Source organism: Cyprinodon tularosa, unplaced genomic scaffold (genome assembly GCF_016077235.1).
Source record: "Cyprinodon tularosa strain WSP-4 unplaced genomic scaffold, ASM1607723v1 ctg1126, whole genome shotgun sequence".
NCBI classification, from domain to species: domain Eukaryota; kingdom Metazoa; phylum Chordata; class Actinopteri; order Cyprinodontiformes; family Cyprinodontidae; genus Cyprinodon; species Cyprinodon tularosa.
This window is the reverse complement of record NW_024037922.1, coordinates 35,753-58,897: the sequence shown is the minus strand read 5'-3', so window position 1 is coordinate 58,897 and position 23,145 is coordinate 35,753. Positions and strand designations below refer to the sequence as shown.

Here is a 23,145-nt window from a genome sequence, read left to right as displayed (position 1 = left end):
TGAGGAGGAGACCAGTGGAGATGATGAAGAGGAGGAGACCAGTGGAGATGATGAAGAGGAGGAAACCAGTGGAGATGATGAAGAGGAGGAAACCAGTGGAGATGATGAAGAGGAGGAAACCAGTGGAGATGATGAAGAGGAGGAAACCAGTGGAGATGATGAAGAGGAGGAAACCAGTGGAGATGATGATGAGTGGGAGACCAGTGGAGATGATGAAGAGGAGGAAACCAGTGGAGATGATGAAGAGGAGGAAACCAGTGGAGATGATGATGAGGAGGAAACCAGTGGAGATGATGAAGAGGAGGAGACCAGTGGAGATGATGAAGAGGAGGAAACCAGTGGAGATGATGAAGAGGAGGAAACCAGTGGAGATGATGAAGAGGAGGAAACCAGTGGAGATGATGATGAGGAGGAAACCAGTGGAGATGATGAAGAGGAGGAGACCAGTGGAGATGATGATGAGGAGGAGACCAGTGGAGATGATGAAGAGGAGGAAACCAGTGGAGATGATGAAGAGGAGGAAACCAGTGGAGATGATGATGAGGAGGAGATCAGTGGAGATGATGAAGAGGAGGAAACCAGTGGAGATGATGAAGAGGAGGAAACCAGTGGAGATGATGATGAGGAGGAGACCAGTGGAGATGATGAAGAGGAGGAAACCAGTGGAGATGATGATGAGGAGGAGATCAGTGGAGATGATGAAGAGGAGGAAACCAGTGGAGATGATGATGAGGAGGAGACCAGTGGAGATGATGAAGAGGAGGAAACCAGTGGAGATGATGATGAGGAGGAGACCAGTGGAGATGATGATGAGGAGGAGACCAGTGGAGATGATGAAGAGGAGGAAACCAGTAGAGATGATGAAGAGGAGGAAACCAGTGGAGATGATGATGAGGAGGAAACCAGTGGAGATTCAATTCAATTCAATTCAGTTTATTTATATAGCGCCAAATTCACAACACATGTCATCTCAAGGCACTTTACAGTTCAACCAGATCATACAGTCAAATTGATACAAAGTTTTCTATCTAAGGAAAACCAGTTGATTGCATCGACTCATTGACTCAAATACAATCCCCCACACTAAGCATGCTTGTAGCGACAATGGAGAGGAAAAACTCCCTTTTAACAGGAAGAAACCTCCAGCAGAACCAGGCTCAGTGTGAGCGGCCATCTGCCGAGGCCCACTGGGGTTCAAGGAGACAGAAGCAGAGATACAAAAAGCAGCTGTAAAAGGCGGCCCCGTCCAGGAAACACACAGCCAGGCAGACGAGCTCCAAGGCAGCTCCCATGCCAGAGGACGAAGAGAGCACATCCACTTAGTCACGGTCAGAGAAACAGGACCACACTGGAAAACAGGCCGATCTCCAACATCTATTAACAAGGGTGTTGATAGAAGCAGCACAGCTGATGTTTTTTTCCAAGATGACGTCACAGCCAAACAGGAACAGACGAGGCAAAGCTACTCTGAGGAAAAGCAGAGAGAGCAGAAGGTTAGAGATTGAACTAACAGATTCTGCAGAATAGGAGAACAGAGAGAGAATGAAGCAGAATGATGAAATGGGGGTCCCTATGTCCTCCAGCAGTCTAAGCCTATAGCAGCAGAACTATAGAGATAGATCAGGATAACCTGAGCCACCCTAACTATAAGCTTTATCAAAAAGGAAAGTTTTAAGCCTAGCCTTAAAAGTAGACAGGGTGTCTGCCTCACGGACTAAAACTGGTAGTTGGTTCCACAGGAGAGGAGCCTGAGAACTAAAAGATCTGCCTCCCATTCTACTTTTAGAAATTCTAGGAACCACTAGTAAACCTGCAGATTGAGAGCGAAGTGCTCTGTTAGGAACATAAGGAACAATCAGATCTCTGATATCAGATGGAGCTTGGCCATTTAAGGCTTTATATGTGAGAAGGAGGATTTTAAATTCTATTCTGGATTTAACAGGAAGCCAATGAAGAGAAGCCAGGATAGGAGAGATATGATCTCTCTTTTTCATTTTCATTAGAACTCTGGCTGCAGCATTTTGGATCAGCTGAAGGCTTTTAACTACAGTTTGTGGACTTCCTGATAGTAAAGAATTACAATAGTCCAGCCTTGAAGTAACAAATGCATGGACTAGTTTCTCAGCATCACCCCTGGACAGGATATTTCTAATTTTTGCAATGTTCCTCAGATGAAAGAAGGAAATTCTAGAAACCTCTTTGATATGGGATTTAAATGACAGGTCCTGATCAAAATAACACCAAGATTTTTTACTTTATTATCTGAAATCAGTTTAATCCCATCCAAATGAAGTGACTGGCTAATCAGCTTTCTTTTTTAGAGACTCTGGTCCAAAGACTATAACTTCTGTTTTGTCTGCATTCAGAAGCAGAAAGTTAAGAGTCATCCAGGTTTTTATGTCTTCAAGACATGCCTGTAATCTATGTAATGGGTTAGCTTCATCTGGATTTATAGACAGATATAGCTGGGTATCGTCAGCGTAACAGTGGAAATTAATCCCATGCTGTCTAATAACTCTACCAATTGGGAGCATGTATAAAGTAAAGAGAATTGGTCCTAGCACTGATCCCTGTGGTACTCCACAGGTAACCTTTGAGCGTGTTGAAGATCTATCATTAACATGAACAAACTGAATTCGATCAGATAGATAAGATTTAAACCAGTCTAGTGCTGTTCCTTTAATTCCAACAAAATATTCAAGTCTTTCTAAAAGAATATTATGGTCAACTGTATCAAATGCAGCACTAAGATCCAACAGGACGAGCACAGATACAAGTCCATTATCTGAGGCCATGAGAATATCATTAGTGACTTTCACCAGAGCTGTTTCAGTGCTATGATGAGCTCTAAAGCCAGACTGAAACTCTTCAAAAAGTTCATTATGGTGGAAGTGATCGCAAACTTGTTTGGCAACTACTTTCTCAAGAATTTTGGATAAGAAAGGAAGATTGGATATAGGTCTATAATTGACCAAGTCATCTGGGTCAAGAGACGGTTTCTTAAGCAGAGGTTTAATTACAGCAATCTTAAAAGCTTTAGGTACATATCCCTGTAACAGAGATAGATTAATCACATCTAAAATGGAGGAGGAGATCAAAGGGAATACCTCCTTAAATAACCTGGTTGGAACTGGATCTAACATACAAGTTGAAGGCTTAGATCAAGACAATAATTTTGCTAATTCAGAGAGTTCAACTGGATCAAAGCAGTCTAAACCCGGTTCAGATTCCATGACTACCTCAGGTACAATCGCGGATAGAGGAGTGCTTTTGATCTTATTTTTAATAAGATCAATCTTATTTATAAAGAATCCCATAAAATCATTGCTGCTAAGAGCAGGTGGAATGGACGGTTCAACAGAGCTATGGCTCTGGGTGAGTTTGGCAACTGTATTAAAAAGAAATCTAGGATTATTCTTATTCTCCTCTATTAATGAGGAGAAGTATGCTGCTCTTGCTTTACAAAGGGTCCTCTTATACAGCAGTAAACCATTTTTCCAGACTAGGAAGGACTCTCGCAGGCCTGTGGAGCGATATTTTCTCTCCAGTTTCCTAGCATTTTGCTTCAAAGTACGCAGCTCTGCATTAAACCAAGGAGCAAGCTTTCTATTTTTAACGGTTTTCATTTTCAAAGGAGCTGCGTTGTCTAAGGCAATACGCAGAGAACTAGCAACCCCCTCAACAAAATCATCAACCTGTGAAGGGGAATAAGCTAAGCTTTTGCACTCTGCAGCACTGCTCAGTGACACAGAGGAGAGAGAAAGTGAAGCAGATTCTTTAAAATTTATAACTGCACTATCTGATAAAGATCTACTAAAATTGAACCTTCTTTTGGGGGAGGAGAACTCTGTTAAAGTAATCCTGAAGGTTATTAGAAAGTGGTCAGAGAGGACAGGGTTGTGAGGAAATACTGTTATTTCTTCACATTCTATGCCGTATGTCAGCACAAGATCCAAAGTATGAAGATGAGAATGCGTGGGACTATTCACATTTTGAACAAAGCCAATAGTGTCTAAGATAGCATTAAAGGCTGCTCTTAAGCTATCGCCTTCAATGTCAGCATGGATGTTAAAATCTCCCACTATGATGACCCTGTCAGTATTTAATACCAAATCAGAAAGGAACTCTGAAAACTCATCTAAAAATTCAGAGTAAGGACCTGGTGGACGATACAAAGTTACAAAAAGAAGAGGTTTTCTTGCCTTGAAATTTGGATCAGGGAAATTAAGGGTTAAATGTTCAAAAGAGTTGTAGGAATTAATTGTTTTGGGAGTAATCAGTAAGTCAGACTGGAAGATTGCTGCTACTCCTCCTCCTCGCCCAGAACTTCTGGGGATGTGAAAATTTAAATAGCTTGAAGGAGTTGCCTCATTTATGCTCACATAATCCTCTTGCTGCAGCCAGGTTTCTGTAAGGCAAAACAAGTCAATGTGATTATCACAAATCAAGTCATTAATTAGCAGACTTTTAGAGGAAAGCGATCTTATGTTAAACAGACCGCATTTAATTGTTTTAACTTTTTCCCCAATTGGAGTTATTTTGATTTTAATTAGATTATCATGATTTACTCCTTTGGGAATCTTTGCTAATTTATTAGATTTTGGTCGTGGGCAAGACACTGTCTGGATGGAGTAAAGAGTGGGTAACAGTAGAGAAGCTGCAGAGATGTGTGTTAAACTACAACTCTGCTTCCTGGTCTGCACCCAATGATGATGAGGAGGAGACCAGTGGAGATGATGAAGAGGAGGAAACCAGTGGAGATGATGAAGAGGAGGAAACCAGTGGAGACTCATTTGTGAGTTCCATCTAGTGTTTCCATGGCAACCTTACACGTATTTCATTAACAGCCTCTACAGCTGCTCTGATGGTTCACTAACTGCCAATATCTTTAGGGAAGTTTGTTAATCCGATTATAAATCAAAGAAAGAATAACTGCCGCGCTAATCTGATCATTCTAGTTCTAACCAGCAGGGGGCGCCAAGCAACGCGAGGAAAATAGAAGCAGCGATGAAATGCCAGAAGAAGAAGAAGAAAGAAGAAGGAGGAGCAGAAGAAGAGGAGGCGGAAGTGCGGGGATGAGGAAGTAGTTTGCTCCATCAGAAGGTGCCGTTTCCAGTCTCGGCTCCGTCAGAAGGTGGTGTCCTCCGTCTCCGCTCCGTCAGAAGGTGGTGTCCTCCGTCTCCGCTCCGTCCAGCATGTCTAAGAACACCGTCTCTGACCGCTTCCGGAAGGTAGATGTAGATGAGTACGATGAGAACAAGTTTGTGGATGAAGAGGAGGGCGGGGAGAGCCAGGGAGGTCCGGATGAGGCGGAGGTGGACTCCCTCCTCAGACAGTATCCTTACGCTGCGGTGCTGCTTCCCGCAGGATAATGCTCTATGTAGAAGCTACAGCTTGCTAGCCTTTATTAGCTTTAGCTCTGCTCAGATCAGACTGAGCTTCCGGTGTCAGAGCGTCTTTACCTTATAAGGTCATCATGTCCGTCCTTAACTTCCTGCCTTCAGAGGGAACATGGCTGCAGCTCTGCTCGCCGTCCTGAAGAACCCCCCCATCAACACCAAGAACCAGAGCGCTAAGGTAGGACCGGACAGAACCACTTCCTGAGGAACAGGAAGTAAATCTGATTGGTTCCTTCTTTCCTCCAGGACCGCGCGGAGCAGCTGGTGGTCAAGGTGCTGAGCAGCTTCAAGAGCAGCGACATCGAGAAAGCGGTGAGCTCCCTGGACAAGGCTGACGTCGACCTGCTGATGAAATACATCTACAGAGGCTTCGAGAAACCGTCCGACAACAGCAGCGCCGTCCTGCTGCAGTGGCACGAAAAGGTAAGAACGCTGCAGCCTCCGCCATCAAGCTCCACACCCTCTCACATCCTGCTGCAGCCTCCGCCATCAGACCCCGCCCCCCTTTCACATCCTGCTGCAGCCTCCGCCATCAGACCCCGCCCCCTCTCACATCCTGCTGCAGCCTCCGCCATCAGGCCCCGCCCCCCTCTCACTGTCCGCTGACCGTGTCTGAACGCAGCTCTAGGCGGCGGACCGTGGCTGAACGCAGCTCTAGTCGGCGGACCGTGTCTGAACGCAGCTCTAGTCGGCTGACCGTGGCTGAACGCAGCTCTAGGAGGCGGACCGTGTCTGAACGCAGCTCTAGTCGGCGGACCGTGGCTGAACGCAGCTCTAGTCGGCGGACCGTGTCGGAACGCAGCTCTAGTCGGCGGACCGTGGCTGAACGCAGCTCTAGTCCGCTGACCGTGTCTGAACGCAGCTCTAGTCGGCTGACCGTGGCTGAACGCAGCTCTAGTCGGCTGACCGTGTCTGAACGCAGCTCTAGTCGGCTGACCGTGTCTGAACGCAGCTCTAGTCGGCTGACCGTGGCTGAACGCAGCTCTAGTCGGCTGACCGTGTCTGAACGCAGCTCTAGTCGGCTGACCGTGTCTGAACGCAGCTCTAGTCCGCTGACCGTGTCTGAACGCAGCTCTAGTCCGCTGACCGTGTCTGAACGCAGCTCTAGTCGGCTGACCGTGGCTGAACGCAGCTCTAGTCGGCTGACCGTGGCTGAACGCAGCTCTAGTCGGCGGACCGTGTCTGAACGCAGCTCTAGTCGGCGGACCGTGGCTGAACGCAGCTCTAGTCGGCTGACCGTGTCTGAACGCAGCTCTAGTCGGCGGACCGTGGCTGAACGCAAATCTAGTCGGCGGACCGTGTCTGAACGCAGCTCTAGTCGGCTGACCGTGGCTGAACGCAGCTCTAGGAGGCGGACCGTGTCGGAACGCAGCTCTAGTCCGCTGACCGTGTCTGAACGCAGCTCTAGTCGGCGGACCGTGTCTGAACGCAGCTCTAGTCGGCTGACCGTGGCTGAACGCAGCTCTAGGAGGCGGACCGTGTCGGAACGCAGCTCTAGTCCGCTGACCGTGTCTGAACGCAGCTCTAGTCGGCTGACCGTGGCTGAACGCAGTTCTAGTCGGCTGACCGTGTCTGAACGCAGCTCTAGTCGGCTGACCGTGGCTGAACGCAGCTCTAGTCGGCGGACCGTGGCTGAACGCAGCTCTAGTCGGCGGACCGTGGCTGAACGCAGCTCTAGTCCGCTGACCGTGTCTGAACGCAGCTCTAGTCGGCTGACCGTGGCTGAACGCAGCTCTAGTCGGCGGACCGTGTCTGAACGCAGCTCTAGTCGGCTGACCGTGGCTGAACGCAGCTCTAGTCGGCGGACCGTGGCTGAACGCAGCTCTAGTCGGCTGACCGTGTCGGAACGCAGCTCTAGTCTGCTGACCGTGTCTGAACGCAGCTCTAGTCGGCGGACCGTGGCTGAACGCAGCTCTAGTCGGCGGACCGTGTCTGAACGCAGCTCTAGTCGGCTGACCGTGGCTGAACGCAGCTCTAGGAGGCGGACCGTGTCGGAACGCAGCTCTAGTCCGCTGACCGTGTCTGAACGCAGCTCTAGTCGGCGGACCGTGTCTGAACGCAGCTCTAGTCGGCTGACCGTGGCTGAACGCAGCTCTAGGAGGCGGACCGTGTCGGAACGCAGCTCTAGTCCGCTGACCGTGTCTGAACGCAGCTCTAGTCGGCTGACCGTGGCTGAACGCAGCTCTAGTCGGCTGACCGTGTCTGAACGCAGCTCTAGTCGGCTGACCGTGGCTGAACGCAGCTCTAGTCCGCTGACCGTGTCGGAACGCAGCTCTAGACCGCTGACCGTGTCGGAACGCAGCTCTAGGCGGCGGACCGTGTCTGACACAGCTCTAGTCGGCGACCGTTTCTGAACGCAGCTCTAGGAGGCGGACCGTGGCTGAACGCAGCTCTAGTCGGCTGACCGTGTCTGAACGCAGCTCTAGTCGGCGGACCGTGGCTGAACGCAGCTCTAGTCGGCTGACCGTGTCGGAACGCAGCTCTAGTCGGCGGACTGTGGCTGAACGCAGCTCTAGTCGGCTGACCGTGTCGGAACGCAGCTCTAGTCGGCTGACCGTGTCGGAACGCAGCTCTAGTCGGCTGACCGTGGCTGAACGCAGCTCTAGTCGGCGGACCGTGTCGGAACGCAGCTCTAGTCGGCGGACCGTGGCTGAACGCAGCTCTAGTCCGCTGACCGTGTCTGAACGCAGCTCTAGTCGGCTGACCGTGGCTGAACGCAGCTCTAGTCGGCTGACCGTGTCTGAACGCAGCTCTAGTCGGCTGACCGTGTCTGAACGCAGCTCTAGTCCGCTGACCGTGTCTGAACGCAGCTCTAGTCGGCTGACCGTGGCTGAACGCAGCTCTAGTCCGCTGACCGTGGCTGAACGCAGCTCTAGTCGGCTGACCGTGTCTGAACGCAGCTCTAGTCGGCTGACCGTGGCTGAACGCAGCTCTAGTCGGCTGACCGTGTCTGAACGCAGCTCTAGTCGGCTGACCGTGTCTGAACGCAGCTCTAGTCGGCTGACCGTGTCTGAACGCAGCTCTAGTCCGCTGACCGTGTCTGAACGCAGCTCTAGTCGGCTGACCGTGTCTGAACGCAGCTCTAGTCCGCTGACCGTGTCTGAACGCAGCTCTAGTCCGCTGACCGTGTCTGAACGCAGCTCTAGTCCGCTGACCGTGTCTGAACGCAGCTCTAGTCGGCTGACCGTGTCTGAACGCAGCTCTAGTCGGCTGACCGTGTCTGAACGCAGCTCTAGTCCGCTGACCGTGTCTGAACGCAGCTCTAGTCCGCTGACCGTGTCTGAACGCAGCTCTAGTCGGCTGACCGTGGCTGAACGCAGCTCTAGTCGGCTGACCGTGGCTGAACGCAGCTCTAGTCGGCGGACCGTGTCTGAACGCAGCTCTAGTCGGCGGACCGTGGCTGAACGCAGCTCTAGTCGGCTGACCGTGTCTGAACGCAGCTCTAGTCGGCGGACCGTGGCTGAACGCAGCTCTAGTCGGCTGACCGTGTCTGAACGCAGCTCTAGTCGGCGGACCGTGGCTGAACGCAAATCTAGTCGGCGGACCGTGTCTGAACGCAGCTCTAGTCGGCTGACCGTGGCTGAACGCAGCTCTAGTCGGCTGACCGTGTCGGAACGCAGCTCTAGTCCGCTGACCGTGTCTGAACGCAGCTCTAGTCGGCGGACCGTGTCTGAACGCAGCTCTAGTCGGCTGACCGTGGCTGAACGCAGCTCTAGGAGGCGGACCGTGTCTGAACGCAGCTCTAGTCCGCTGACCGTGTCTGAACGCAGCTCTAGTCGGCTGACCGTGGCTGAACGCAGCTCTAGTCGGCTGACCGTGTCTGAACGCAGCTCTAGTCGGCTGACCGTGGCTGAACGCAGCTCTAGTCGGCGGACCGTGGCTGAACGCAGCTCTAGTCGGCTGACCGTGGCTGAACGCAGCTCTAGTCTGCTGACCGTGTCTGAACGCAGCTCTAGTCGGCGGACCGTGGCTGAACGCAGCTCTAGTCGGCGGACCGTGGCTGAACGCAGCTCTAGTCCGCTGACCGTGTCTGAACGCAGCTCTAGTCGGCTGACCGTGTCTGAACGCAGCTCTAGTCGGCTGACCGTGGCTGAACGCAGCTCTAGTCGGCGGACCGTGTCTGAACGCAGCTCTAGTCGGCTGACCGTGGCTGAACGCAGCTCTAGTCGGCGGACCGTGGCTGAACGCAGCTCTAGTCGGCTGACCGTGTCGGAACGCAGCTCTAGTCGGCGGACCGTGGCTGAACGCAGCTCTAGTCGGCGGACCGTGTCTGAACGCAGCTCTAGTCGGCGGACCGTGGCTGAACGCAGCTCTAGTCGGCGGACCGTGTCTGAACGCAGCTCTAGTCGGCTGACCGTGGCTGAACGCAGCTCTAGGAGGCGGACCGTGTCGGAACGCAGCTCTAGTCCGCTGACCGTGTCTGAACGCAGCTCTAGTCGGCGGACCGTGTCTGAACGCAGCTCTAGTCGGCTGACCGTGGCTGAACGCAGCTCTAGGAGGCGGACCGTGTCGGAACGCAGCTCTAGTCCGCTGACCGTGTCTGAACGCAGCTCTAGTCGGCTGACCGTGGCTGAACGCAGCTCTAGTCGGCTGACCGTGTCTGAACGCAGCTCTAGTCGGCTGACCGTGGCTGAACGCAGCTCTAGTCGGCGGACCGTGGCTGAACGCAGCTCTAGTCGGCTGACCGTGGCTGAACGCAGCTCTAGTCTGCTGACCGTGTCTGAACGCAGCTCTAGTCGGCGGACCGTGGCTGAACGCAGCTCTAGTCGGCGGACCGTGGCTGAACGCAGCTCTAGTCCGCTGACCGTGTCTGAACGCAGCTCTAGTCGGCTGACCGTGTCTGAACGCAGCTCTAGTCGGCTGACCGTGGCTGAACGCAGCTCTAGTCGGCTGACCGTGTCGGAACGCAGCTCTAGTCGGCTGACCGTGTCTGAACGCAGCTCTAGTCGGCTGACCGTGTCTGAACACAGCTCTAGTCGGCTGACCGTGTCTGAACGCAGCTCTAGTCCGCTGACCGTGTCTGAACGCAGCTCTAGTCGGCTGACCGTGTCGGAACGCAGCTCTAGTCTGCTGACCGTGTCGGAACGCAGCTCTAGTCTGCTGACCGTGTCTGAACGCAGCTCTAGTCGGCTGACCGTGGCTGAACGCAGCTCTAGTCGGCTGACCGTGTCGGAACGCAGCTCTAGTCGGCTGACCGTGTCGGAACGCAGCTCTGATCAGCTGTTGGTTCTGGTTCATCAGAAGCCCAGACCAGTGCAGATACTGGTTCTGATGGTTTACTGGTGCTGGTTGGGAAGCAGCCGTCCACCCGGAGGCTCCAGCCAACCAATCAAAGTGTTTCTAACATCCAGCTGACCAATAGGAAGGAAGAACTGGAAAACTGAGAAATGGAAATAAAATGTTTTAAAGATAATCTGTTAAAGTTTAGAGAAACCAGTTTGATTGGTTTGGAGGTTTTTCTGCTCCTCGATGGAGGAAGGTTCATTCTGCCGTCTTCTCCTCCTCAGGCTCTGGCAGTGGGCGGAGTCGGCTCCATCGTCCGGGTCCTGACCGCCAGGAAGACGGTCTGAGGCGTCGGCCTGCGGCGTCTGGATCCAGATGATCAGAACCGATCCAGGATCCACGCGTCTCTCTGCTGCTTCACCGTTTCTGGCTTCGTCCTCGCTCCTCTGGGATCAAGGTGCTGGCACCTGGAGCGCCTCCTCCCAGTGCGTGCTGGGACCGAGCGCCTCCTCCCAGTGCGTGCTGGGACCGAGCGCCTCCTCCCAGTGCGTGCTGGGACCGAGCGCCTCCTCCCAGTGCGTGCTGGGATCGAGCGCCTCCTCCCAGTGCGTGCTGGGATCGAGCGCCTCCTCCCAGTGCGTGCTGGGACTACGTGTTTTTCTATGTCTGTTCTACATAATGGCGCCAGCTGGTCTGCAGGTGGCGCTGCTGTTCACGCTTTTTCTATCTGAATTAAAGAGCTCTATCTGATCCCTGATTGGTCGATTCTTTTCTCAGATTATCTTCAAATTAAAGGTGGTTCAGATTAAATAATCCCAGTTAAGACAAACCACAGATCTGCCTGGTGGTTCTGGTTCCCCTCCTCAGAACCGGGTCAGCAGCTTTCTGTGCTGATCCGGTTCTGGTTCCCCTCCTCAGAACCGGGTCAGCAGCTTTCTGTGCTGATCCGGTTCTGGTTCCCCTCCTCAGAACCGGGTCAGCAGCTTTCTGTGCTGATCCATGGTTCCTCTGTCAGACAGGAAGCAGCAGGTTTCAACACATCAGCTTTTATTGTCCAACCAGAAAAATGAAGTACAGATCCACACAGACACACACTGGTACCGAACCGGAACGGATCCACCCTGGTACCGAACCGGAACGGATCCACCCTGGTACCGAACCGGAACGGATCCACCCTGGTACCGAACCGGAACAGATCCACATGTCGGAACCATCCCTCAGCAGCGAGGGTTCGATTCCAGGTTCCCCACAGATGATTGGGTCCAAAGGCTGCCAGCGTTTGATCCAGACGGTTCTGCTTTGACCCTCCTAAGGTCCAGAAAATAACACTAAGGGAAGGTTCTGACCCAAACAGTTCAACTATAAAGTTCTAGACTGGTCCAAACCAAGAAGCAGTTAGAAACTCAATGTGGTTCTCCAACGTTCCATCATGGCTGGAGGTTCTGGAAGGAACCGGGTCTGGGTGGAGGTTCTGGAAGGAACCGGGTCGGGTCGATCCTTCGCTTCAGGGACCAGTTTGAACCCAAACATGAAACGGTCCTGGTTCTGGTCCAGCAGCAGAGGGAACCAGTCCAAATGTTAGCTGTTAGCATTAGTGCCCCCTGCTGGTGGTTTGGACCATTACACCTACGATAAAAGGAGACGGTTCTGATCCGCTTTGCAGTCCTGAATACTGTAGTGGTCTGATACAAAAGACATTTATCAAAAGGATGAGCTGCAGAGCGCAGCATCGGTTGCTATGGCAACAGATCAGGACAACAGAGAGGATGATGATGATGATGATGGAGGCCCGCCTGTGCCGGTCCAAAACTTAAACTAAAATGAGGAAGAGGAGCAGACGCCATGTCCAGGTTAATGATGAAGGAACCTGGTTCCTCTGGTGGTTGTCATGGTTACCGCTCCCCCCGCCCTGACCTGCTGCCGTCTGACAAAGACAGGAAATATAAAAGTGGAGTTTTTCTATTGAGCGGCGTCCGTGGGGCCTCCGTGCTTCTGGCTCGGCGCTGCTGGTTACTTGTGCTCCTTGGTGGGGGCGAAGTAGAGCTCCATGGGTTTGTTGACCTTCCAGTACTTCTCGCTGACCAGCTCCAGGGAGAAGGACCCGTTCAGAACCTGAGAACAGAGGGCAGATTGAAGCCAGGCGCGGCGGCGGGTCGCGTCGCGGCCCGGCGCCGGTACTCACAGTGAACTGGTTCCCCGCCGTGGGGATGTAGATGGTGTACTGCTTCTCTGACGCCGCCTCCATGTTCACGGGGCTGGCCTCGGCGTTTCTCCTCAGCTCCTCCAGGGCCAGCCGCACCGCCAGGTACTTGGACAGGTGATCCACGGTGGCGTTTCCAGACGTCTTGATGTAGCGAGGAACAAACTCCACACTGCAAAGACAGCCATTGGAAAGCCATCATCAATGGAGCGCTGATTCAACCAGTCACCATGGCAACAGGAAGTGCCTATTTCACCCACTGGATCTATAGATCTTAATGAAGGAATTAAAAAAAGGAGAATGTGTTTAATGGACAGAATCAGGCTGCAGCTGCAAAGGAGAGGAAGATGGAGGAGATCGATGCTCCAGGTTTATATGGCAGGCCGTTTCTACATTTAATCAAAGATCTCTATGTTGTTCCGTTTGTAGATCACTAAAATAAGATTCTTCCTGATCAAAATCACACTCCTAGACTAAACTTTAAAAATAGATTTTTTAAATGACAATTTAGCAGCAAAAACTGAATTCTAGAAAGTAAAAAAAAAACAATTTATACCAGTAAAAATTAGGTTTTATATTCCCATGTTTCCACATTTTAATTTCTGACATTTATCAGCTTGACTGAAAATGTTTTATATCTGAAATCCATTTCTTTAAACTTAAGATAAAACAAATGCTGACCAGTATTATTAGGAATATGGAGATCTATAATGAATTTCTAGACATCCAGAATGTTTATTCTAGATTTGGAAAATGTCTTTTTGTTTAAATTATCAGTTACAGAAAAAAAAGTTTAAATTTGAAAAAAAAATGTCAGAATTTTTTTTTTTTATGATATCAGGAATACATATTCAGTAAAACTAATACATATCAAAATGGCTTGCCATAGCCTGCTGTGACCCGCTCAGATTACGGGTTTATTGGTATTAGATCAATGGATCCATTTAGGTGAAATCACTTCATCTGCTGTAAAACTAATTAAAAATAAAATGATCTGCATCTCGCTCCAATTAAACAAACCAGAAACCAGTAATCTCCCATCCTGTCACTGGGAATCTTCTCCTATAAATATTTAATTCTCTGGGAATCAATGCAGATCATTCTTTAATGCGATCGGAGACAGACGACGCTCTGAGTTTACTGGACCTGCTGCTGACCAGGTTACTATGGCAACAGAAACAGAGGAGGAGGAAACTCTGTGAAACGGAAAAGTCAGAGTTTTCCTGATTTCAGGTTTAGAAAACGTTAAGTTTCCAGTAAACCTGCTTGGTGAAACGGCGCCCGGGTCCAAACGGCGCTACCAGAGGTGGGCGGTCTGCTGACCTCACCTGTTGTGGGCGTCGTCCTTCTCCATCAGGGTGGGGTGCGGCCTGAACACCAGCTCGATTTCGCTGGCGCCTCCTTCGATCACAGTGTCTCCTCCCCCGTTCTCGGCGGCGTTGTCCATGTCCAAACCGCTGTCGTCGCTGGTCTTGGTGCGCTTGATGCTCGGACCCGCCTCCTGGAGGACAGAAACAGAGTGTGACTGGGGAACGGGTCAGGGAGGGCGCGGCGTCACGCCAGGACCTACCTGGTTACTGTGGACGGAGGCGTTGCTGCAGTGGGAGGAGTCTCCGTTGTCCTCGGCTCCGCTGCCGTTCTCCACGGTGTGTCTCTTCCCTCGCTGCAGCCTGCCGGGGACAGAGAGCGTTAGCTGTGTTTATGCTGGGCGCTCTGGGCGGGTGGAGGCGCATGGAGGCGGGCGGGGTTACCTGGTCATGGCCTGGATCTTCAGCCCCTCCTCGATGCTGTGGGACAGAGCCTGCTGATTGTTGTGTTTGCTGATGCGAGCCAGAACTCTCTCCTGGTGGGCTTCGTACTCGTCTCTGCTGGGATAGATCTTACCTGGAATCAGACAAACAGGATGTAGCGCCTTCAGCTCAGTAGCCTGATGCATCATGGGATACCATGATCAACAGGAACCTAGATCGGCTGTAACGCCTGATGAGAGGAAGCCGTTACGCCTGAACATCAACATCTGACTAATCTGCTTCTCTACTCCATCAATAACGCACTGAAGTGGCGGTTCCCACCGCCTCCCAGTAAGAACTGGAACCAGATCAACTGGTTCCTCTGGAGAAGACTGGAAATAATGGACCCAGAGGGACGTGTTGCATCAAGGTGGATCCACTAAGCAGCATCACGGGGTCTACTGATGGGTTCCTGACATGGTGTATACCACACTCTACATGGACCAGAGGAAGGGAATAGAAATAAAATGATAGAGCCGCATGTAGAAGCTAAAGCTCAGATTATTCAGACCTCCTGCAGGAGGAAAACCGACGACCAATCAGAGGGGAGGATGATAGGAACGGAAACTAAAGAGCCCAGAGATGAAAGGTGACGGATCCCAGCATCCATCCCAGTTTGAGCCAGAATGGATTTAATGGGAGACCAAACCATGTAGACCACAAAGAAAGCTTCTGGCAGGACGTCCTCTGGACAGAGGAGACAAACATGGAGCTCTGTGTCCCTGCTGTGAAACATGGAGGAGGCTCTGTCATGCTGTGGGCTGCTTCATCTGCACGGTCCAATGAAAACTATAGAGAGAAATGAGCTGCAGGGTCAGAAAGCCTGGTCACAGCAGGAGGTCAAAGGTCAGAGAGAGGGAAACACTGGTGTGGAGGGGCCCCTAGGGGCCCTGACCTCCATCCTGGGAGGAGCTGAAACAGGAACCGTGGCCTTCAGGTGTTAGACATCAGGCTCCTCCTGTTCCCTGCTCTGATTGGCTGGAACGTTGGTCAGTCAGCTCCCTCCCTGTGATTCTCTGAGGGGTGGGCGGGCGTTGGGGGAGGGTCACAGAGCGTCCTCCTTTTAAACCTGGTTCAGATCTGGTTTCATCCAGTAACGGCAGTGTGAGGGGTGGGTACTCACTGATCAGAGCGTCAAAGTTGGGGTCTGGACGCAGCGAGCGCTTGGAAACCAGCTTCTTCCGACAGGTGGGGCACTCTTTGTTCCTGCAGGGAGAGAGGGCAGTCATCCAGACCCGCAGCAGATAGACTTTCCTGTTCAGCACAGTAAACTAGTGACCCTAAACAGATTCGATACTGTCGATCACTCCATCCTGTTAGACCGCCTGGAAAACTGGGTCGGCCTCTCTGGTACAGCTCTCAACTGGTTTAAATCCTACTTAAAGGACAGGGACTGTTTTGTGTCAGTAGGCAACTTTACATCAGAGATGACAAAAATCACATGTGGGGTTCCCCAAGGGTCCATCCTGGGTCCCCTCCTATTCAATATCTACATGCTCCCTCTGGCTCAGTTAATAAAAAACAACATCAGCTACCATAACTATGCAGACGACACACAGCTTTACATCACCATGTCACCAGGTGATGTAAAACCCGGCGGCGACCCTAAACCCGGCGGAGAGCCTAAACCCGGCGGCGACCCTAAACCCGGCGGCGAGCCTAAACCCTGCGTCCCTAAACCCGGCAGCGAGCCTAAACCCGGCGGCGAGCCTAAACCCTGCTTAGAAACGACGCTGTCAGGGAACGCTATGGACAGCGGAAACATGCAAGAGGAGGAGAGTTTAGGGTCGGAGGTCGTGGATGAGTCTCCCCCGTCATCCATTTTTTATTTAGAGGAGGAAAGCGGGGACGAAGATGTTGTGGAAGAGGACGCCAGGGCGGCAGAAGCTTGGTTTGGTGTAGAAGGCTTCCAGCCGTACATGTTTGAGCCCTTGCCTCGCAACGCTGCCAGTTCTGTTAGCTCTACGCCTGCCGAAGACACAGACGTCCATCCCCGTGAACACTGGGACGCAACTCAATGGGAAAGGATTCTGATTTCAACCGCTGCGTATATTAGCTGCGACACATGAATCAAGATGCTATGACCGAAAACATTTGATTGACAGATGACCGTTGATATATGATTGGCTGAATTTAGGTGTTCAGGCTGACGTAGAACTAACTGGCCTGCAGAAGATAACGGAAAAAACACAGATTTTCTAACTTTTGGGACAATATGTTCTGATAAAGAGAACATTTATTTACACGTTTAAAGATTTGACATTTAAATGACTTCGCTACGACTGTAAAGCCCTGACAGTCGGGCAGAATCCAAACATAGACGGACTGAACTCAGACCATCCAGGCTGCTGCTTCATAACCTGAATGAGCAGAAAGAAGCTGAACTCCTCAGCAGGACGACCTTCCTGGACGGACAGCGTGTCTCAATGAGGAAGACGAGTGCAGGCGGGTCCCCGTCTTCTTCTCTGGAAGAAAAACCAACCAACTCACCCAGACCTCAGAGCTGTGATGATGCAATCGGCACAGAAGCGGTGGAGACATTCCTTGGTCGTCATGGTGTTCTTCAACATGTCCAGACAGATGGGACACATCAGCTCGCTGTGCAGGGACCGGGGGGACACTGCGATCTCCAGGCCGTCCGTTATGGCCTCCTGAGTCAGAGGGAAACAACAGGTCAGAGCCCCCGCTTCTCAGGCCAAACGCCCTCACTCACCTGGACCCCTACCTGTGGTGTTCTCTGGAGCTCATAGAGACTCAGCTCCCAGGTCTTACTGAGGGACTGGACCCCATTGGTCTGCACCGTCTGAGCCATGACTGCAACTGTGGGACAGAGAGAGGAGGAGTGGGCGGAGTCAAGCCTCTGTTTTTCACTTTCCTTCTCATCAACCGTCCAGCTGCTCCTCACAGCGTCTAGAAGGTGAACTTTCTGATCCCAGAGATCCGTCGTTTGAACCTTCCTGATCTACAGACGCTCTGAAATCTGTGTTAACTCCAAGCTTCCTGAAGACAGCGCCTCCTGCACCGTCAGGACCCTCCGCTGCAGACCTGCCCCACGCGGCCTCCTGCACCGTCAGGACCCTCCGCTGCAGACCTGCCCCCCACGCTGCCTCCTGCACCGTCAGGACCCCCCGCTGCAGACCTGCCCCCCACGCTGCCTCCTGCACCGTCAGGACCCTCCGCTGCAGACCTGCCCCCCACGCTGCCTCCTGCACCGTCAGGACCCTCCGCTGCAGACCTGCCCTCCACGCTGCCTCCTGCACCGTCAGGACCCTCCGCTGCAGACCTGCCCCCCACGCTGCCTCCTGCACCGTCAGGACCCCCCGCTGCAGACCTGCCCCCCACGCTGCCTCCTGCACCGTCAGGACCCTCCGCTGCAGACCTGCCCCCCACGCTGCCTCCTGCACCGTCAGGACCCTCCGCTGCAGACCTGCCCCCCACGCTGCCTCCTGCACCGTCAGGACCCTCCGCTGCAGACCTGCCCCCCACGCTGCCTCCTGCACCGTCAGGACCCCCCGCTGCAGACCTGCCCCCCACGCTGCCTCCTGCACCGTCAGGACCCTCCGCTGCAGACCTGCCCCCCACGCTGCCTCCTGCACCGTCAGGACCCTCCGCTGCAGACCTGCCCCAAGCGGCCTCCTGCACCGTCAGGACCCCCCCTGCAGACCTGCCCCCACGCGGCCTCCTGCACCGTCAGGACCCCCCCTGCAGACCTGCCCCCACGCTGCCTCCTGCACCGTCAGGACCCCCCGCTGCAGACCTGCCCCCCACGCTGCCTCCTGCACCGTCAGGACCCTCCGCTGCAGACCTGCCCCCCACGCTGCCTCCTGCACCGTCAGGACCCCCCGCTGCAGACCTGCCCCCACGCTGCCTCCTGCACCGTCAGGACCCCCCCTGCAGACCTGCCCCCCACGCGGCCTCCTGCACCGTCAGGACCCTCCGCTGCAGACCTGCCCCACGCGGCCTCCTGCACCGTCAGGACCCTCCGCTGCAGACCTGCCCCATGCGGCCTCCTGCACCGTCAGGACCCTCCGCTGCAGACCTGCCCCATGCGGCCTCCTGCACCGTCAGGACCCTCCGCTGCAGACCTGCCCCATGCGGCCTCCTGCACCGTCAGGACCCTCCGCTGCAGACCTGCCCCATGCGGCCTCCTGCACCGTCAGGACCCCCCCTGCAGACCTGCCCCATGCGGCCTCCTGCACCGTCAGGACCCTCCGCTGCAGACCTGCCCCAAGCGGCCTCCTGCACCGTCAGGACCCCCCCTGCAGACCTGCCCCATGCGGCCTCCTGCACCGTCAGGACCCTCCGCTGCAGACCTGCCCCATGCGGCCCCCTGCACCATCAGGACCCCTCGCTGCAGACCTGCCCCACGCTGCCTCCTGCACCGTCAGGACCCTCCGCTGCAGACCTGCCCCACGCGGCCTCCTGCACCGTCAGGACCCCTCCGCTGCAGACCTGCCCCATGCGGCCTCCTGCACCGTCAGGACCCTCCGCTGCAGACCTGCCCCATGCGGGCCTCCTGCACCGTCAGGACCCTCCGCTGCAGACCTGCCCCACGCGGCCTCCTTCACCGTCAGGACCCCCCGCTGCAGACCTGCCCCACGCGGCCTCCTGCACCGTCAGGACCCTCCGCTGCAGACCTGCCCCACGCGGCCTCCTGCACCGTCAGGACCCCTCCGCTGCAGACCTGCCCCACGCGGCCTCCTGCACCGTCAGGACCCTCCGCTGCAGACCTGCCCCATGCGGCCTCCTGCACCGTCAGGACCCTCCGCTGCAGACCTGCCCCACGCGGCCTCCTGCACCGTCAGGACCCTCCGCTGCAGACCTGCCCCATGCGGCCTCCTGCACCGTCAGGACCCTCCGCTGCAGACCTGCCCCATGCGGCCTCCTGCACCGTCAGGACCCTCCGCTGCAGACCTGCCCCATGCGGCCTCCTGCACCGTCAGGACCCCCCGCTGCAGACCTGCCCCATGCGGCCTCCTGCACCGTCAGGACCCTCCGCTGCAGACCTGCCCCACGCGGCCTCCTGCACCGTCAGGACCCCTCCGCTGCAGACCTGCCCCACGCGGCCTCCTGCACCGTCAGGACCCCCCGCTGCAGACCTGCCCCATGCGGCCTCCTGCACCGTCAGGACCCTCCGCTGCAGACCTGCCCCACGCGGCCTCCTGCACCGTCAGGACCCCTCGCTGCAGACCTGCCCCCCATGCGGCCTCCTGCACCGTCAGGACCCCTCCGCTGCAGACCTGCCCCACGCTGCCTCCTGCCCCGTCAGGACCCCCCGCTGCAGACCTGCCCCACACGCTGCCTCCTGCACCGTCAGGACCCCCCGCTGCAGACCTGCCCCCCACGCTGCCTCCTGCACCGTCAGGACCCCCCGCTGCAGACCTGCCCCCCACGCTGCCTCCTGCACCGTCAGGACCCCCCGCTGCAGACCTTTCCTGCAGATTATTCCAGGTCTTAACCCCCATAGGACCTGGAATAATCTCTATATTTACATGTTTATGTTGTAAATTCAGCTTTGATGTTATTCAGCAGGTTTGGTGCTAAAACTGAATATTAGAGTTTGACTAAAGATATTAAACTTTTTGTTATACCAGAATAAAATCATAATATTACGAGAATAGTGACTTTATTCTAATAGTTTTATGACTTTATTCTGGTATTAAAAATAAAAATCTATATCCAGACTCTATGGTTTAGATTTGATCACACAGACATTTAAATGTTGATCAGTCTGTGGAGGAAGATCAAAGGCATTAGAGTTTCTGTTCTTCATCATTTTATTAAATTTAGTCAATAAAATAACCTAAAAAAACTAAATGAGGTTTAATCTCTGAGTCTCGCGCTGATTGGTTCATTCAGTGATGAAGAAGAGGAACCATTCTGTCCGTTACCTCATCCACCTTTGTTAGCAGCTGCCACGCGTGGACATTGGGGTGATGGTCCCACGCGAACCTCATCTGTCAGATTTGAAAGAATAAATCGGAACTGACAGAAACTGATGGATTAATTCCTTAGATGTGAGAAAATCTAATCCTTTGATCTCTAAACGCTCATTTTAATCCAGCAGCGGAATAATCTGCAACCACAGAGCGGCTGCTTTGATCTCTGATAGTCCACGCGCACAGATTGGCGTGGAAGCTGCTCTGCTTTGGAGCTCAGCTAAAGCTAACTAGCATCCAGGAGCTGCTGTGGCTAACAGCGATGGCTAACCCGCGGAGGAACGGAGCTCAGCTTAACCTCCTTAGCTCCGCTGGAGGAGGAGCAGCAGGAGGAGATCAGAAGGAGCAAGAGGAGCAGCGCGGCTCCTCCTGAGGAGTAATTTAATGTCGCTGTGTGAGAAAACAACAACAGAAGCTGCCGATCGGCAGCCGCGGTCTGAGCTGCGGCTTCTAGAAACATATTTCTAGCTCTGCTCCGCTGAGAGCTTCTCGCTGCAGCAGATTCTCCCACAAACTAAAACTCTGAATAAAAACAGGTTTAAATATTATTGTTCAAATACTTACATGTTCAGTTGTGACACCAGTGGCCCAATGTAGCAAAAAAAAACCAATATGGCCAAACGGCAGGAGCGGTGCATCCTGGGAAATGAAGTCAGTTTATAGCCGCTGGTTTCTTTGTGCCGCTTTAATCCCACCTGCATGTAGAAACATCACTGCTCTGCTGTCCACCATTAGACCCGCTGCTGCAACCTGATTGGTTAATAACGGATGCACGCTGGTCTGAACAGAAGACAATAGAATAGAATAGAATAGAATAGAATAGAATAGAATAGATAGATAGAAAGACAGACATTATTTCGGACTCATGGTCCAATAAATACATACATAAAATAAGATAAAAATAGTTAATGATAAAAACAATACAAGTACCATTATCGACTAAATAGGAACTTTAAGAAGACAGGAATACCAGTGTCTCCACAGCTTAGATGTCGGATTGCACTACCTGTGGTATCAGTGAGTGACAAAATAATATCGTTTCCAGATGCATTTAACCTACAAATAAACTTATACATTAACTTTGGTAAAACCGCTTGTAGGGTATTGACTCTTGCTGTGACAAACATCTCACTTGCACTGGACCATCTTGGACGTTTCCCGGCATAGCATCATTATAGGGTTAGCGTTAGCCTGCAGCCTTTGCAGGTTGATTTTCTATATGTAGTCCACAGGTGAGCAGAGAGGTACAATATGCATTAAACAGTTCCACTTTGACTCTATCAGATGACAATAGAATAGAAGACAATAGAATAGAATAGAAGAGAATAGAAAATCCTTTTATTGTCCCTCAATGAGGAAATTCTTGATTTTTCAGCAGCAAAAAATATTATAGAAAAATGTCTCAAAATAAAATGAATAGTGAAGAGTTAAAAGATAAACAATCAAATCCTGTAAAGTGTTTTAACAATTTTAAACTGGAGAATAAATAACCAATATCCAGCTGTGGACATGTTTACAGGGATGGATATTTGAAAACAGCAGCAGTCCAGTCCAGTTGGGAGTCCAGTCCAGTTTGATCTTCAGGTGAACACCTCGGTACTTAGAAGAGTCCACTATCTCCATGTCCGTCCCTGGATGTCCACTGGTGGCAGTGGGGAGGATCTGCTCCTGTGAAAGTCCTCCACTAGCTCCTTGGTTTTCCTGCATTAGTCAGAAGGTGGTTCTGTTGGAACCAGACCACCAAGTTCTGGGTCCACTGTCTGTCCTCTGAGTCGTCTCCACCTGTGATGAGGCCAACTATGGCAGAAAGGTCAGAGGAGGTCTGGAGGAGGCAGCGTGGGGAGCTGGTGGAGACGTCTGCAGAGTAGAGAAAGGAGCAACAGTGGCAGCACTGTTCCCTGTGGGACCCCCGTACTGCAGACCAACCTATCAGAGACAGCCCTGTGTCCTCACACACTGCAGGCAGCCAGTGAGGTAGTCCAGAACCCACTGGGACATCTGCTGGTCCACTCCTGACAGCTCCAGTTTAGCCTGTAGGAGTCCTGGCTGGATGGTGTTGGAAGCTCTGGAGATCCTCACAGAGCTGCCAGGTTTCTCTGGGTGAGTCAGAGCTTAGTGCAGCAGGAAGATGATGGCATCATCTGCTCCAATCCCAGGACGCTAATATCAATTCATCAATCCCTCAACACAGAATAAGCTATGAATGTTTCTGCTGTGCTGCTATCATACTGGATCCATATCAGTGATTCAGGAGATCAGAGGATTGTTAAAGATCAGCAAATATGCTGCAGAAGGTGTTGAGGTCCTCATGGCTCTAATGAAGCCTCTCTCTGAGCTGCTCCACCCACCAATAGCTGCACAGAGCTCACAATTTAATTCACAACTACTTTAAAATAGCAAAGTCCTCCTGAAATATCGTAGATGTGTAATCACATATGCACACGTATCCATTGTAACGTTCCTCATATTCCACACTTTCTAGGAGTAGAATGGGAGGCAGATCTTTTAGTTCTCAGGCTCCTCTCCTGTGGAACCAACTACCAGTTTTAGTCCGTGAGGCAGACACCCTGTCTACTTTTAAGGCTAGGCTTAAA

At 52.8% G+C, this 23,145-nt stretch overlaps 2 protein-coding genes across 2 annotated transcripts; one reads left to right on the top strand and one right to left on the bottom strand.

Annotated features, from left to right (window-relative positions):
* Positions 1 to 5,043: 5,043 nt before the first annotated feature.
* Positions 5,044 to 11,372, top strand: LOC119794166 (actin-related protein 2/3 complex subunit 5-C-like). Its single transcript, XM_038301578.1, has 4 exons — positions 5,044 to 5,335; positions 5,505 to 5,577; positions 5,646 to 5,822; positions 10,907 to 11,372. The coding sequence occupies exons 1-4, from the start codon at positions 5,196 to 5,198 to the stop codon at positions 10,967 to 10,969; spliced, it is 453 nt and encodes a 150-aa protein (XP_038157506.1). The 5' UTR covers positions 5,044 to 5,195; the 3' UTR covers positions 10,970 to 11,372.
* A 667-nt stretch (positions 11,373 to 12,039) lies between these two features.
* rnf2 (ring finger protein 2) lies at positions 12,040 to 21,259 on the bottom strand. Its single transcript, XM_038301567.1, has 9 exons — positions 21,116 to 21,259; positions 17,338 to 17,432; positions 17,103 to 17,263; positions 15,736 to 15,818; positions 14,574 to 14,706; positions 14,393 to 14,492; positions 14,151 to 14,323; positions 12,805 to 12,994; positions 12,040 to 12,734 (listed from the first exon to the last, which is right to left on the bottom strand). Exons 2-9 carry the CDS (start codon positions 17,422 to 17,424, stop codon positions 12,633 to 12,635), a joined length of 1,029 nt encoding a protein of 342 aa, XP_038157495.1. The 5' UTR covers positions 17,425 to 17,432; positions 21,116 to 21,259; the 3' UTR covers positions 12,040 to 12,632.
* Between the last annotated feature and the right edge of the window lie 1,886 nt (positions 21,260 to 23,145).

Coding starts and splice junctions, on each gene's coding strand:
- LOC119794166 (XM_038301578.1), top strand. CDS start 5,196: ATGTCTAAGAACACCGTCTCTGACCGCTTCCGGAAGGTAGATGTAGAT. Junction 5,336..5,504: donor GTGGACTCCCTCCTCAGACA/GTATCCTTACGC, acceptor TCCTGCCTTCAG/AGGGAACATGGCTGCAGCTC. Junction 5,823..10,906: donor TGCTGCAGTGGCACGAAAAG/GTAAGAACGCTG, acceptor TCTCCTCCTCAG/GCTCTGGCAGTGGGCGGAGT.
- rnf2 (XM_038301567.1), bottom strand. CDS start 17,424: ATGGCTCAGACGGTGCAGACCAATGGGGTCCAGTCCCTCAGTAAGACC. Junction 14,707..15,735: donor CAACTTTGACGCTCTGATCA/GTGAGTACCCAC, acceptor GTCTGATTCCAG/GTAAGATCTATCCCAGCAGA. Junction 14,324..14,392: donor CCTCCGTCCACAGTAACCAG/GTAGGTCCTGGC, acceptor TCTGTCCTCCAG/GAGGCGGGTCCGAGCATCAA.